Genomic DNA, 17,644 nt, shown 5'->3' on the forward strand with positions numbered 1-17,644 from the left:
TTTATTAGATTTCTGTAGGTAAAAAAGCATAACAAGCAACATCTTTGTGGCTCTGAAAGTATGAACAGAGCTGTTAACAAGGGCAAATGCTTTACAGTGCATGATCATTGCATGGTCAAAATATGTTTTTAAGTAATTTTGGGTGCCTATTTTAGAAGCTTTAGTGACATAATAATCCCCTGACAGCTGGTTCTAAAATTTAGAGATGTGAAAAAGCAGAGAACCACTTCCATACATTCTGGATACAATTTTAGCTAGCACTAAGGGTATCATAATACAGTCATTTATGTATCATCTGACCAAGCAAGCATTAATTTCTACAATGGATGCTAGTGATATCACACTGTAGGAAAACTGAAGAATCTACTTATATATAACTTTATATAGTAAAAGAGGTCATCATTTCACTTTGTGAATTTTGTTATCTCTTAGGGCATCATTTTTTTAAAATAACACGTCTTTAACCTTAAGCAGAAATCTATACCCAGTTCTGTATGCAGACTCCTGCAGACTTTAGCAAATATAGCATAATGAGTAAGGCTACAATCTTGTATATACTTACCTAGGAATAAGCCTTACTGAACAGACTTGCTTTTGAGGAAATATGAACAGGATTGTGCTGGTCTGAGTGTGAATGTTACTAGTCCAAACCTCATTTCAACTATAAACTTGCAGAGTGGCCTTAGGTACATCACTGTTTTTTCAACCTTGGCCCCCAAGGATACTGACCTACCCTTACAGGGTTGTTGTAATTACTGAGATAATGATCTCATTCATATGTAACAGTAAACAATGATTTAGCACTATATGAATAAGACTCAGGCTCATGTACTCCTTCCTGTTCCTGATGCAGCCATAAGAACATTGGAGGCTTTCATTTGTTTTAAACTAACCACAGTTTATCGATGGAGTATTCTGAACAACCATGGTTTACTTTGGCAGTAATAAGCTACAGCAAGCCTTGGTCTGTGTTCTTCCCTTCTCTTTCACCACAGCCTTGAGTAGCTTTTGCATGTTTTAGATAAACAACCATTCAACATTTAATGCAAACCTGATAAGCTGTAGTTAATGTTTACTTATAGCTTGTTGAAACAAGTCAGTTTCATAAGCCATGGTTATTTTATCCAAGCTCGAGGATCTGCAGTCTTTTCTATGCATATTGGCAGAACTGCTTTGGATATCTGTAACAGCATTTTTATACACACTTTAAAGAAGTAGTAGGGGAAAAAAATAAAATGCAGCGAACACTAGTAATATTCATTTTAACAAGAAAAAGAGCACATACCTGGGTACGCTGCCTGTCAAGCTTCTTTCACTTGAAGATGTTGATACAGGCCTCTCTTCTATTTTTATATTTAGAGCTTCTTTTGCATTACTCTGTGGTGCTGCCTTTCCATCTCCTGCCTTCTTTTTTTCACTGTCACTATCGTCACTGCCTTCTCCTAATATGTCATCAACCTGCCAAATGATCAAGAGTTCAGCAGAACAATTACATAATGACCACATACCAGTATCAATTACTTTCTGCTACTTCTTTTTAAATTCCAAGCATCACAGGGCAGCATAAGGCAATACATACATTAATGTACCAGTCAAATGAAAATACTAAAATGTTGAGCAGTTACATTATGAAAAAAGACTATTTGAATTTTAATTTAATGTATTGAATTGAATGAAAATTAAATTAAACTAAATGTTTTTTCCAATACTGGGTATGAAAAGTAAGCTACAGGAGAAGCTTCAGCATGCTCATATTCTTGTTAATATGTGGGTTTTCCATACATAATTACTGAAGAGGAAATGTATCCTTTTTTCTCATTTACTCCCAAATCATAGTAGTTTTAAGATTAATAGAAAACTCGTAAAATAAAAGTATGCAAGGGGTAGAATTGAAAGGATTTGGAACCAGCAAACACATGCACTTTGTCCCATCTCTTTGGTGAAGGAAGAAATGAGGCTGACAAACTTCTAAAGCCTCCTTTTCTTTCATGTTTTAGGAATGCTTAAATCAGAAAGACAGAAAAACTCCAAAGCACCATCTTTTCTGATTGACAGAGTAAACTACCACAATATGTAAGGGCTATTTGTCTAAACTGGTATCCCACTGAGGCTACTATAATAATTATATGTACTTTGAAGTAAACTCGTCTGAGTTCAGTGAGATTTATTACTTAGGACTGGACTGCCGGGACTAAAAACTTGTGTTTTACTTTGTGCTTACATTCTAGAACTTGATATGACTGCCATTTCATATTACTAATACAAGTAATAAAATAATCCATTTCAATTTGGTGGCAAAACTGAAACAGGGATATAATAACACATGTTTGGAGAGATACATTTATAATAATCTTCAATAAAAAAAGTAAGACACCACATTCCCACATGTGTAAGTACAGGCAATGGTGAAAACCACTATTTGCTGTTATGATTAAATCCAGGGCAGGTCATAATAAGGAAAAGACAAATTAAACAGAACCATTGAGATTGCAGAATGAAATCTCAAAAAGTTCTCAATTAGTCCTAAATGAAGAGCAGCTACAGTTATTCTTTTTTAAGGAATTTACATTTGAAGGACAGAGAGACAGTACTAGATTACTTTGCAAATACCAAAATGTCTAAGCAAGTGTTAAAAAGAGAATCTGTTTTTATAAATCACTTAAAGCATGTACTGCAATTAAAACTAAGAGGAAGCACTCCTACAATAAACAGTAAGAATCACTGTACTTTAAATACTTCTGACAGTTGATATCTCTGTACCTCCTCCCCTTTCATCACACTCATTAAATAATTAAAGAGATATAAAATTACAGAAATAAACAACCACCACTATTCTCAGCATTTATATAACCCTTCAGAGTATTCAAATTGTGTCACATATATTAAAAATGTTAACCCCCTTTTCTTACAGAAACTCAATGCAGCTTACAACAAATAACCTAGCAAAATATAAATAAGGCAAATAAGGATTCTAGGTGTAAAATAAATACTTTGAAACCTTTCATATTCTTCTGCTGGTATATCCTTACACACGCTGACTGACAAAACCTCTTAACTTTTAGTAGACTGCGTTTAAGTTGATTCCGACCTATGATAAACTCTAAAATAAGAAAGGTTTATTATATTTAATTATTTTCTGTCATTTCAGCTGACGCTCTATACAGAAGACTGTCATGTGTAAGAGGTGAAGCTTTGCTTCCAAATACTGATTTAAGAATATTCAGGATATTCACAACAGTATTTTCTTAATGAGCTACATTTTCTATAATTGAACCTAGCAAATGACTGTGTAAGGCTAGGATACATTTAATCAAAATCCAAATAATCACACTGGGACTTGTTAGATGTAATGTTCCTGGCTTGGCACAAGCCTTGGTTCCACACATTCCTCTCATGTCCTGGTCTCAGCACTGTAATTCTGGTACATTTAAATAACAGCCCCTTGTTATGTCTGAAGTAAAGAACTACAGCTTAATATTGGTTTACTAACCAGGATCTTGACCGCCAGTGTGGTGTAGTGGTTAAGGTGTTGGACTACAACCTGGGAGACCAGAGTTCGAATCCCCACACAGCCATGGATCTCACTGGGTGACCTTGAGCCAGTCATTGCCTCTCAGCCTCAGAGGAAGGCAATGGTAACCCCCCTCTGAACACCGCTTACCATGAAAACACTATTCATAGGGTCGCCATAAATTGGAATCGACTTGAAGGCAGTCCATTTCATTTTCAACCAGGATCTTAAACCAGGATTAAGCCAGGATTAAAATATTACTGGTCCTCTTAATTGGACGATTTTCACTGGATCTTAAAATCATAGTCCCGTTTTAGATATAATGAAGAACTGTGATTTCAAGAAACCAAGATCACCATGCCAAAATACTGAAGAGACACCATTCTGGGGCTTTGACTTTTTTTTTTTTTTTGCTTCTTAACTGTTATGGGTAACAGTTCATATTCCTGAATATCTACTGGAAAAGAAGAAATGTGAAAAGGTGGGATATTTTTCCTATGCGTACAATTTGTTTAGACACAAAAGTGTTTTCTGGAGTAGTATTAACTAACTTGTCCCATCAGTGCAAAGATTACTCCGATGTAATGGGACTTCCCCCCTCTCCCCCCTCACAAACCTTGCACCCTTCCACATCTGCTTGGGAGGGTTGGGGGAACCCCAAAACAGATTTGGGGGGGTAAGGGGAAGAAGAGGGGGAGAAATTGAGTTGCTCAAGCAAAAATCTTTGCACTGATGGAACCACATCTATGTTGTATACAACCCTGAACTTTCAGGTTCGCTTTACCAGCTTTGAATAAAAAATGAAGTATGAAAATTTAAATTCCATGCAAATATTTCATTTTATCCTACATATATTCAAGAACACCATTATGAGAATTGTGACAATTATCTGTAAAGTGTTCTTCCCACAATTCATACTGAGTGAAGGCTAACAACCATTTCAAAGTTAGAAAAAACCGGTTTTACAACAGAATGCCCCATGTTAATTTAGCAATTTGTGATATGACTTGTCAGACACACTATGGCTTCCTTTGATTCAGTAAAATATTTTCAACATTGTTTTCTTATTATTATCTTCTTCTCAACACCATGATGAAGAAAAAAGATTATCATAGCTGTATACCACCAACCGAGAAGGTGCAGTGGAAGATAATGCACGTTGTCTGAAGCTGTAAAGTGCTGCATTTTCTGCCTTAGTGTAAATGATACTCCAGAAGTATTTGTTATGAAGAGCCAGATTTAATACTAATGTCTGCATACCTGAGTTATGCCTTTATAAACTAGTTACAGGACATGTTGGTGCCCAATGTATTCTTTCAGCACTTGAAATGCAAGTATAGAAATAACTCTACATGACTATGAACCTCCTTGAAGAGAACTTGTTTATAAATTTTACAAAACAGTGTATTTTTGGTTGTGCCAAATTGCATCTTACTGTCTTTGTGCAAACATTCTCAACAGTTCTGCCACTTTAAATATAAGCTGGTTCCACCAAGTGGATCTGTTTTCTGCATTCAGTTTAAGAATGAAGGTCCCTGCACCATCCTTGACAACAAACATTTAGATGTTTCCTTCAGCTACATAGGCATCTAGGGCTGAGTTCACATGGTACATTTATTCCACTTTAAACAGTCATGGCTTCCCCCAAGGAATCCTGGGAAGTATAGTTTGTGAAGGGTGCTGAGAGTGGTTAGGAGACCCCTATTCCCCTCATAGAGCCACAATTTCCAGAGTTCCCTGGGAAGAGGAATTGATCGTTAAACCACTATGGGAACTGTAGCTCTCTGAGGAAAACAGGAGCCTCCTAATAACTCTTAGAACCCTTCACAAACACTTCCCAAGATTCTTTGGGGGAAGCCTTGAGTGTTTAAAGTGGAAAAATAATGGCCTGAATGTGGCCTAACATGCAGCCTCAGTAAGTATGGAATCCTCTCAATCAAAGGTTTTAGAATAATGAAATTTATACTAATTTCTAGCAGTACACTATTTTTCCTAGCATTGCTGCTTTAATTCCAGGATTCTCAGGCTTACTTTTTCTATGCTATACCATCTAACTTTAACAAGGCAATGTTGCCCCAAAGACATGCTCCTCTGTAAGGAAGTCACCCAGAATAGGTTTGCCACTGAAAAACATGACAAGAAAAAAAGCAACAAAACACTCCCCTGCCTCAAACAAAAAGCCATCTTCCTTTCCCCAAAACACATCAGCAGCAGATAGCAGCGTGAATCAACATTAGTTGCAATTCAGTGTTTATGAAAACATATTTGTGACTATTTTTAAGGCCATTTCCATCGATATGCTTAAATAAATCAAAACATACATTTTACCTAGGGTTATTCAGAGACAAAGATTAAACTGGTATCCACAATTTTTTTTTAGACACTCACTCTCACCTCAAGTTACAGCTTTTTTCAGATTATAGAAATTACTGCAACCATTCCCAGTCCTGACTCCTCCAGAGTCAGAGTAGTCACTCCAAATGGTGTTAGACTCCCATTATCCTTGACTATTGGCTATGACGGCTGAGAGTGACAGGTGTTGGAGTCCAACAACATTTGGAGGAAACCATGTTGGCTACCCCACATTGTGCCTTCTCACTAGGATATATTGGTGGTATAGAGGATGGAAGGCTTGGAGTGCTAACCTGAGCACTCATGAGTTCTACCCAACTGATACTATTTCTTGGCCTCTGAGGGAGACCAAGTTCCTTGAGCTGCGTGGTTCTGGCAATGAGCTCCCTTCGTCCTGAAGGCTGGTGTCCGTTGTGAGGATGACCTTGGGATGCTCCTGGAAGGAGGTACATCTGGTTAGCTTGATGGGATTCAGCCATCAGAACAGGACAGAGTAGAGTTGGCATGGAAGGTGCACTGGGAAGTGGCTGCTCTGTGCTATGGCCTTCTGGTGGGATAAGAGAAGCCATTGAAGTGAACAGGAGTGAATGTGGGCCCAGGGTAATCAAGAGACCATGCGACTTAGTGAGCTCACCAGGGACATTAGATCTGCAGATATTCTGGTAGTCAGGGAACTTATATATTAAATTTATATCCTGCCCTTCCTCACAGTAGGAACCCAAGGAAGCAAACAAAAACACTCTAAACCATCATAAAAACAGATATGCCTGCAAGCAGATAAGCCATCCTATTTGGAGATAGGTTTATCTGGGCTGAGAATGTGTCCAATATAGCCCTAAGACGTTGAATGTTCTGAGAGAGCAGGAGATGGCTTTTTCTTTGTTTACCAGAAAGCCATGAGACTCTAGTGTTAAGAGTGTGAGCAGAATGTCTTGTATGGCAGTTTGCCTGAAGGGGAACCTTAGGAGGTAGTCATCTAAACATGGGTCGATATGAACATCCTTCTACCCTAAGTGGGCTACCACTGAACCATGAGCTTTGTAAACAGCCTTTGGTGATGATGAGAGGCAGGTAAAAGGGCATGGCCCTGTATTGGTAATGCTGCTCTTCTATGCAAACCTGTCATACTGAAGGGCAAAGGGTATGCACAGGTCTAAATAGACGTTTCAGTGTAGGGCCTACCCCACAGAGGTTAGAGACTCCATCTTGAACTTGTAGTAAGCCATGAACTTGTTGACATACATCAAGTTGAGGATGGCTCTCCTGTTAGGTGTCTAAGATGTGTTCCTCTAGAGAAACAGGTTTGATAGCAATCTCAAGAAGGTAGAGGATGGTCTGGTGAACGATTACTCTTTTAGGGATGACCTGGATACTGGGGGAGGGAGGTACTAGTCGTTTGATGTTGGCTTATGTTTGAGGTGGAAACCCTCCCTGATCATTCTGATAACCTAGGCATTTTAAGTTCAAGCCTCTCACAAGGGCAGAAAGAGGCTCAGTCTTCTCCCCCATCCCCCAAGGAGCCAGCCTAATGTCAGAATTGGCCCCTTCCTCCTTTGTAGAAGGGACAGAGAAGGGAATTAGAAGGCAGAGGTTTGGTGGAGACTCTAATGGAGGATCTCTGGTCTGAGAAAAGGCCCTTGGGCCCAAAAGGAATAACAGGAGCATCTTGGATGTTTCATTCCTTCTTTTTTTGCGAGAAGAGTGCATAGCTTTCTTTTTGTCTTAGTTTCAATTAAGACCTAGTTTAGGGCTTCCAAACACATGGATTCCCTTGAAAGGGGCAGACACTTAATTGGCATGGGAAGATATGTCTATAGTCTATGAGGAACATAAAATAAAGCCACTGCTAGAGCACAGGGAGAGAACTGGAGCAAATCAAGGGAGACATCCAAAACAAAGGCCAGGGATTTGTTTAGGTGAGAGAGACCTTTGTTTGTTTGTGTATTGAGGTGGGGCTGCTGTTGGAGTACTGTCCACCTTGCTGCCCAATGACTTCCTTTACCAAGCTGGCTGAGATGGTTTTTGGTGTGGACAACTCCAAGGCCTTAGTCCTGGGAGACTTCAACATTCATGCTGAGACCGTCCTTGCAGGGACAGCTTGGGACTTCATGATAACCATGGGGCTGTCTTAGTTTGTGACTAGCCCAACACATATGGCAGAGCACACGTTCATTCTGACTCAGTGTTGTGGGAGGCTGGTCCGGATGTCAAGAGTGATTGAAATAACTCCTGTGTCATACCTAGGCCACTGCTTGGTGAAGTTCTATATGACAGCACAAACCTCCTCCTGCAGGTAGGAAGACCTATTAAGATGGGCTACCCCTGGAGACTAATAGAATCCAATCGATTCCTGAATGCTCTTGGGGATTTTCCAGTACCCAATTCTGCCAAGACCCTGCTCTTGCACTGGAATGGCAAGGCACAGCAGCCCACTGATACAACTAAACCAGAGTGCCCTCTCCAGTACTTTGGAATTCAAGCACCTCCCTGATTTACTGGGGAGCTCCAGGCAAGGAAGCACTCTAGAGGCAGCTGCAGAATAAGTGGCGCATGTCTCATTGCAAGGGTGACTGCACCCAAATAAAAGCATATAATCATGACTACTGTGTGGCAGTGGCCTACTACACTGGCTCCACTGCATCCTTGTAGTTGTCTAAGCGAAACTTTTCCAAGTGGTATGAGGGTTGCTTTCATCTTCCCCAGTTAACCCAGTACTGGAGTCCTAGTTGGCCTGCTGCAGCAATTTTACAAGGAACTCTGAGGACAAAATTGACCATCTTATGTAGACTTGAGTGCTGCCATTGATAGTGTCTGTTGAGGTGTCATATATATCATTCTGCCCAATTTTGCAGTAAGTTTCAGTTACTGATGCCTGAGGACATGGACAAGTAATCTGCCGCTGTGCAGTCTATTGCATGTTCTCTTGACTCATCCTGGCTTGATCGTGCCAGTTGTGGAGGGTTGAATAGGTGGATGCAGGGTTTGATGAACATTTTTGTTGTGTGATGGAGTGATCACCTTTGCTTTAAAGGAGATGATGGTGCACCCACTGCTGAAAAAACCTACCTTGAACCAAGAGGGTTGTGGCAACCACCACCAGTCACCAGGACATCTTTTTTCGGTGAGGAGTCACCACAACCAGAGTATATATTGAAGTCAGGTGGTAACATGATTTCCTTGCCTCTTGTGGGAAGAAGGAGGGATTAACCCAGAACAATGTCAGAACTAGGGGCACTCTCAGATTTATGGCAGAGCATGGGAAGAGAGGAGGAGAAAAAGAGGGGGGGAAATGGTCTTTCCACCTTTCATCATCCTCAGTCTCAACTCCCACTCCCCACCCCAGGCTTTGATACCAGTATAAGCTTTCTGTTCTAGACTAGCTGGAACTCTGAAGCATTCCTCTTCAAATGCAGGGTCAAAATGCAACATTTTGTTGCAAGACGTACTTTAATATCCTTTTGTTTTCCAGATAGAATAAAAGTCAACAACCAGAAATACACTCTCCTTTTGAAACTGAGAAAATGATCTTGACCATATAGAATATACCCATTTTTGTAGGATACAAAGTGGGATGACTCCTAAAGCAACCTAAAATGAGCTCCCTATAAATCTTTTCCATCCTGCCTGGAATGTGTCCTTGAACTGTAATAATTAATCTTGTTTGTCTGGATAGTGGATGTACAGATGCATGGGTGCCTTTTCCATTACTAGAATGTTATGTACTGTACAGCGGTAAGAGCCACATCCTGAGTACTATCCAGTTTTGCCTCCAACCCTGCCTGCCACTTGCATGTGGCTTCTAGATTGTCCACAAGGAAATGTAGCCTTCAGACTGAAAAAGGTACACAGCCATTGCTTTACTTCAGCTATTCCTGTTTGTCTTAAGGAACGCCTGTTTATCACAACAGTCTCCAAAACACCAAATTCTAAGCTTTAGGGCATCATAAGTAAGAGACATGATTCAAGAAAGGGCTGATAATTTCCCCAAGACATCTCTGCTTTCATTCTGCGAAGCCAGCCATATAGCAGCTCATTCTGCAGCCAGCTAATGGACCAGCAGGAGACCAAAACATACAGCACATCTCAAATATAAAGATGAGTTGAATATAAAAGTGAGTTGATGCAGTGCTTTTGATTACTGATATCAGAACTAATGTACCCCAGCAAAACCTTGCAAGATGTCCATTTGTGGGGAAATTTTATTCAACTATTAAAGTTAACAGTGTGGTTCTTGAGGAGTTATTCATCTTCAGATTACAGGCTGTTAGCAGTTTCTCCATAGCAGTGGGGGATTCAGCCACTATTTATTAAAAAGTGCCTATGCAGATTGCAGCTATCCTTGGTACTTGCCTATAAAGAACTTAGTATTTCTACAATTCACACAGTGAATACAAGCTGAGTAGATGGAATTTAATGAAATAATATTCGTTGGAAGAAGTACTTTTGAAACACATATACACAAAATAAAATCAGTATTAGTTAAGATAACAAAGAGAAACACCTCTATCTTTCCTGTATCATCCAAATACAAGTTTTACTTCTTGCTCATGAGCTATGGGCTGTACATGGCATCAGGGCTCTTTTCTGTCTGCCAAGATGAGAGAAAGTCCCTGGATTCCATTTTTAATTGTGTTTAGACTTCAGGAGTTGCGATGACATGCTCTCAAGGGTGAAGCAAAAATGCTATTGAATGAAAATGAGGTAAAGGAAAAATCCATGTATCAAGGTATTTCAAGAAAGTAGCTCAACTTTATCTCACGAGTATCATTTTCAGAATAAGACTGCATAATATCTAGCTTTCATCTCACATCTGCTACACACATTAAAGTGTTATTTCTAGTTGCTTTGGACTTTCCTTGGAAAGGAAAGCAGGGTCAAATATTAAATGATATCTATATGATAAAAACATTTTAATATATATTACATGTTGTTAAAGAAGTTACACGCACCAAATATATGCAGAGCTTTAGCTCTCCAGGTATAAATTCACTTGTCACATGTGCTTAAATAGTTCTCAAACTTACTAACAGATTTCATTTATGAATATATATTGCAGTGTGCTACAAAGAATAATCAAGGATTATTGCCTGGCAATTCCGCAAGCAGATGATTCAAACATAGATAAAAAACATATAATAGGTGAAGGCTTCAGGGGAAAACACCACATTCATCACTATCACCTCTAGAACTATCCTTAAAATTGCTAACAGTCAGTGACTAACAAGGCATATGAGAAAACTGAAAAATCTTGATTAAAAATTATTTATATTGTAAATTCTACTGTATGATAGAAAAGAGCAAACTATATCAACCATTGCAGCAACTGAATGCTATTTTGAAAGCTGATTAACAAAGCAAAATTTATTTTGTTCTTGAACAAGGACAAAAATGACATAAGCATTATGAACTCTTTATTCTCTTAGTTTTCTTGTTAAAGGACTAAAAGAACTCTTTCCTATTATTAAAATTAGTACGACAGGTTAAAAGCAAAAAGGGGCAAGTAAGAGCAACATGTTTCAATATATCTTAATAGGCTGTAGGCTCATTGGCTTAACTTGAGATTGTCTCACTGCTATTTACGTATACGGTAGATTCACATAACTGAATGACAGAGGGGTTTTTTTTAAAAAAAATAAACCAAGAGAGGTTTGCTGAACATGATGTCCAGGTTCTTACTAGGCATGAACTCCTTGTCTGACCTACTTACATATGCATTTCAACACAAGACAATATTCACTTTTGGGCTATCTTCAGACAGTTACTCTGCAGCCTGACAGTCTGAACTTGCTTTGCTTCCTCTTCTATTAACAAAATAAACCTCTTTTGCTGTCCACCGATATTCCATTTTCCATCCTTAAGTTGGAAGTAAAGTAGATGCTTTGGAAGATAATGATCAGGCATTCAATCAACATGGCCAGTCCAGCGCAGTTGATGTTGGAGGATCATTGTTTCAACACTGGTAGTCTTTGCTTCTTCCAATACGCTAACATTAGTCCGTCTGTCTTCCCAAGTAATTTGCAGAATTTTACGGAGGCAGCATTGGTGGAATCTTTCAAGAAGTTGGGAATAGCGTTTATAGATGGTCCATGTTTCACAGGAGTGCAGTAAGGTCAGTAGTACGATGGCTTTGTAAATAAGCATTTTGGTCTCCCTGCGAATATCCCGATCCTCAAACACTCTACGCTTCATTCGGGAGAATGTGGCACTCGCAGAGCTCAGATGATGCTGAATTTCAACGTTGATGTCAGCTTTTACAGAGATAAGGCTGCCAAGATAAGAAAAGTGATCAACATTCTCCAGCGTTGCACCATTAAGCTGGACTGATGGTGCTACAGAGGGATTGGTTTGCACCTGTTGATGAAGCACTTTGGTTTTTTTGATGTTAAGCGAGAGGTCAAACTTTTCATATGCTTCTGCAAAGACATTTAGGATAGTTTGAAGATTTTCCTCTGAATGTGTGGAGACTACATTATCATCAGCATATTGAAGTTCTACAACAGAGGTTGTAATTACCTTACTTTTTACTTTCAGCCTACTGAGATTAAAAAGCTTTCCATCTGTTCGATATGTGATTTCCACACCAGTGGGAAGTTTCCCCTCAACAAGGTGTAGAATCATGGCAATGAAAATAGCAAATAAGGTCAGAGCAATGACGCATCCCTGTTTGATGCCTGACCCCACTTTGAATGGATCACTTTGAGAGCCATTGTTATCCAAAATTGTCGCCGTCATGTTGTCATGGAGGAGTTGCAAAATATTCACAAATTTATCAGGGCATCCAATTTTCAGAAGGATGGTCCAGAGAGCAGTTCGATTTACATAGTCAGATCAATAAACACCATATACAGAGGTTGGTTTTGCTCCCGGCATTTTTCTTGAAGCTGTTGTGCAGTGAAGATCATGTGCACTGTCCCCCTGGAAGGGTGGAAACCATTTTGGGATTCAGGGAGGATGTCTTCTGAGATAGGTAGGAAGCGATTTGCGAGGATCCTTGCAAGGATTTTACCTGCAGTAGCTAGAAGAGAGATGCCTCGGTAGTTCCCACAATCTGTTCTCTCACCCTGCTTGAAAAGAGTGATAATTATGGCATCCCTAAAGTCTTCCAGGATCTCCTCCCTCATTCAGATTTTTTCGATGACCTTATAAAGTTGTTGTGTAAGTTCAGGCCCACCTTCTTTAAAGACTTCAGCAGGAATCCCATCAGGTCCACTAGCTTTGTTATTCTTCATTTGATTGATGGCTTTACTGTCTTCATTTGATTGATGGCTTTACTGACTTCATCCAAATTAGGGAGTACTGCAAGCTCATCTCTAATTTGTTGTTGTGGGATTTGAGAGAAGATCTCACCAACCACATAAGAGTTATGATTAAGGAGGTCGTGGTAATGCTCTTTCCAACACAGTGCAATAGATTCTTTATCCTTTAGAAGTTTGGTACCATCTATTGAACGTAAGGAATTTGTACCATAATTTGTTGGCCCGTAGATGGCCTTTGTGGCATTAAAAAAGCCCCATGCATCATGAGCATCTGCAAAATGCTGGATTTCTTGAGATTTCTTATCCACCAGGCGTTCTTGAGTTCTCTAGTTCTTCTTTGGACCTCAGCCTTTGCACTAGCATGGATGTTTTTCTTAGCAGCACAGTTAATGTCTTTCTGCCATATCAGGGCTTTCCTTTTCTTGTCAATGATATGTTCAATCTCACTATCATTCTCATCAAACCAATCCTGATGTTTCTTAGTTTGATATCCAATAGTTTGTTCACATGCTGCAATAATGGATGTCTTCAGTTTAATCCAGTGTTCCTCGACATTTTCAGGGAGTTCCGTCGGTAGATGTTTCTTGAGAGTTGTTTGAAAGCAGGCTCGCTTAATAGGATCTTGAAGGGCATGGATGTTCATTTTACGCCTTGGATTTCTTCCTTGGAGCCTACGTTGAGGAACAATATTAATGGCCATAGTGGATCAAATTAATCGGTGATCTGTCCAGCAGTCATCAGCACTTGTCATGGCCCTAGTGAGGAATACATCGCGACGATCTCTGGCATAGACAATTACGCAATCCAGGAGATGCAAGTGCTTTGACCGAGGGTGCTTCCATTATGTTTTATATTTATCATTCTGGTGAAAGAGTGTGTTTGTAATAACAAGATTATGCTCTGCACATTTAGTCAGAAGTAGAATTCCATTCAGGTTGCTATTGCCAACTCCTTCTTTCCCAATGGTTTGTGGCCATAAATCAAAATCACGCCCAACTCTTACATTGAAATTGCCCAGGAGGATAATTTTATCCTCCTTAAGTATCTCTGATAAGATGGTGTCCAGCTGGGTATAAAAATTTTCCTTGATGTCTTCATCAGCATCTAATGTTGGTGCATAAGCACTTAGAATAGTTGCCTGCTGGGTTTTGGCAAGTTTTAACCGGAGGGTTGAGAGTCATTCATTAATGGTAGATGATATGAGGAGGGCGTGGGATAGGGGCGAATACACCTTCCTTGTCCTACTTGATCTCTCAGTGTCTTTCGATACCATTGACCACGTTATCCTCCTGGACCGCCTGAAGAGGTTAGGCATGGGAGGCACTGTATTGCAGTGGTTCCATTCCTTCCTCTCTGGTAGGTACCAAAGAGTGGCATTGGAGGATGAGGTTTCGGATCCTTGGCCTCTCACTTGTGGGGTGCCACAGGGTTCCATCCTCTCCCCGATGCTGTTCAACATCTATATAAAGCCGCTGGGGGCAATCATCAGGAGATTTGGGCTGCAATGTCATCAGTATGCGGATGACACACAGCTCTATCTCTCATTTAAATCTTCACCGAGGTTGGCTGTAGAAACCCTGTCCAAGTGCCTGGAGTCAGTGAGTGGCTGGATGGGAAGGAATAAGCTGAAGCTAAACCCTGACAAAACTGAGGTACTGTTTGTGGGAGACAAGGGAAGGCTGGGGGATGTGGACCTGGTGCTCAATGGGGTACGATTGCCCCTGAAAGACCAGGTCCGCAGCCTGGGGGTCATTCTTGACTCCCAGCTGACCATGGAGGCTCAAGTCTCGGCTGTGAGCCGGGCGGCACTGTATCAACTCCATCTGATACGGAGGCTGCGCCCCTACCTTCCCAACCATCTGCTCCCACCGGTAGTACATGCCCTGGTCACCTCTCACCTAGACTACTGTAATGCGCTCTACGTGGGGTTACCCTTGAAAACGGTCCGGAAGCTGCAACTGGTACAGAATGCGGCGGCTCGTCTGATTAAAGGCAGCCGCCGGCAAGATCACATCACTCCAGTGCTGAAGGAGTTGCACTGGCTACCGGTTGTTTACCGGGCCCAATTCAAGGTGTTGGTTTTGACCTTTAAAACCCTATACGGTTTTAGCCCAGTCTATCTGAAGGAGCGCCTCCAGCATCGTCAGGGATGCCGCTCAACAAGATCAGCCTCAGAAGACCTTCTCTCGATCCCACCGGTTAAAACAGCTAGACTGGTGAGGACTAGAGAGAGGGCTTTTTCAATAACGGCCCCCACCCTGTGGAACTCTCTCCCAAATGATCTCCGCCATGCCCCTTCTATGATAAGCTTCCGCTGGGCCTTGAAGACCTGGCTCTTCAGGCAGGCTTTTGGGGTGGGTTAGGTTTTTACTGTTATGGTTTTAAATTTTAATGTTTTAATGTATTGTTTTACCTTGTACGTCGCCCAGAGTGGCTGGACAACCAGCCAGATGGGCGACTAATAAATTTAATAAATAATAAATAATAATAAATAATAATGCCAATAGGAACTTCTGACAAGAGAGTCACAAGATCATTTTTAATAGCAAAGCCTACTCCATGTATTTGTCGTTCTTGTTCAAGCAGTCCTTTCCAGAACAAGGTGTAACCTCCTTTTACTTCCTTTAATTGTCCCTCTTCTGCTCTTTGAGTTTCTTGGAGTGTTGCTATGTCAATATTAAAACGTCTCAACTCCCTCGCAATGATGGCAGTCCTGCGTTCAGGACATTCACTATCTGTATTGTCCAGCAATGTCCGTATATTCCATGTTCCAAAATTGAATTGTCTTTTGCGACCGCTAAGTGGTGACCCCCACTGGATGCGGTGATCCAGTTAGGAAGAGAGATGAGGCAGATTATGTTTAGGGCACCTTTTCTAGCCCCCTCCCCATACGGGGTGAGCTGATCCTGAATAGGACTGCTCAGTCGTGGATATAGCTGCCGAACTACTCAACTGCCTCGGTCCTTGAGCCAGGACGACTGAGTCTGTATCCACCGCCCATGTGCCAGTCCATGAGTAGGGGCTTTCGGATTTCACAGTCCTGCCCTGGTCACCATTCGGCTTTTGTTTTGTTTTGGTTGGAAGACGCCTGTGCATGAATTTGTTTTATGTGGGGAGATCGGTGCACGACGATCAACACACAATTTTGACAGAAAAAGGCTTTGATCCAATGGCATGGATACCACGATGATTGGAAGTCTTTTACCTGCTGCAGCCTTCATCCGCCTTCACGTTGTAACATATACATTGTTATCCTCCGCCTGTTCTGCCGTTGAGGACATTCTTGGATCGTTCTTTGTCTGGTTCCTCTCTCTTGACCTTACCGTCATGGGTGACCCTGCTGGGAGTACATGACTCCCGATGGCATTGCTCATAGGGTTCACTGGAACACATAAGCCCACTCACCACTACAAGGTGATGATCCAGCGAGGAGGTACCACCACCTGCTCCTTCAGAGGGAGTGCAACCCCACCCAGTGCAGGCAACTGGCCTATTTCTGAGACACAGGAACCATACACTCACAGCACCTCTGTCTTGTCAGGATTCAAACTCAGTTTATTTTCCCTCATCCAGCCCAAACCTGCATCCCAAAACCGTCCAGTTCAGAAGTTATATAGAAACAGAGCTGAGTATCATTAGCGTACTGATAGTACCTTGAGCCAAATCTCTTAATGACTGCTCCCAACAACTTCATATAGGTATTTTTGCATAGTAAACTGAACTGATGTAGGTATTAAATAGCACTGGGGGATAGAATACTGCCCTACAGCATGCCATAGCGTAACTGCCAAGGGATCAAAAGTGCACTCTCCCAATGCAGCTCTCTGGACTCTGCCACACAGATAGGATGAGAACCACTGTAACAGTGTCCTCAATACCCATCCCATGGAGCCAATCCAGGAGGAATATGGTCAATAGTATCACAAGCTACAGAGAGTTAGAGAAGAAGGAGCAAAATCACACTCCCCTTGTCCCATTCTTAGTAAACGTAATCCATTACAGTGACAGGCTGATTCAGGCCAGGCTTAATCAGTATCATCTAAGAATGTTTGCAGTTGCCTTGCCATTACCTTCTTTAGTACTTTTCTAAGAGGGGGATATTTGCAACTAGTCAGTAGTTAGTCTAAACTAATGGGTCCAGGGCTGACTTCTTTATGCATGGGCATACCATCACCATCTTGAAAGATGGCAGGGATCATCCCTTCATGTAATGAAGGTTTAGTCAAATGTCTCTATAAGTGAAGAAAAAATGGATCAAGAGGGCAAATGACCAAGCCAGAAATGCAAGCACACTGTCCACATCATCAGGCTGTATCAATTGAAAGTGATCTCACAATGTACAAGTTACAGCAATAGGTACTTCAATCGGAACTGCAACAACTATGCAGTCAAAGTTTCTCCAAACATACCACCTGTTTAAAAATATAAGTTAAGCTAAGATACAGATGAAGTTTCCACACCTAAACTTCCAGATAAAGCACTATGATAACCCATTTTATCACTGGAAATAAAAAAACTCATCTTT

At 40.9% G+C, this 17,644-nt stretch overlaps 1 protein-coding gene across 1 annotated transcript in view; it reads right to left on the minus strand.

Moving 5' to 3' along the window:
* CTDP1 (CTD phosphatase subunit 1) overlaps nucleotides 1-17,644 on the minus strand; it is a 109,536-nt gene that overhangs the window by 40,492 nt on the left and 51,400 nt on the right. Inside the window, exon 12 of the mRNA XM_061594050.1 lies at nucleotides 1,286-1,458. Within this exon, the coding sequence (XP_061450034.1) occupies nucleotides 1,286-1,458 (173 nt within the window). The remainder of the gene's footprint in view (nucleotides 1-1,285; nucleotides 1,459-17,644) is intronic.

This window comes from Rhineura floridana, chromosome 1 (assembly GCF_030035675.1).
Source record: "Rhineura floridana isolate rRhiFlo1 chromosome 1, rRhiFlo1.hap2, whole genome shotgun sequence".
Taxonomy (NCBI): Eukaryota; Metazoa; Chordata; class Lepidosauria; order Squamata; family Rhineuridae; genus Rhineura; species Rhineura floridana.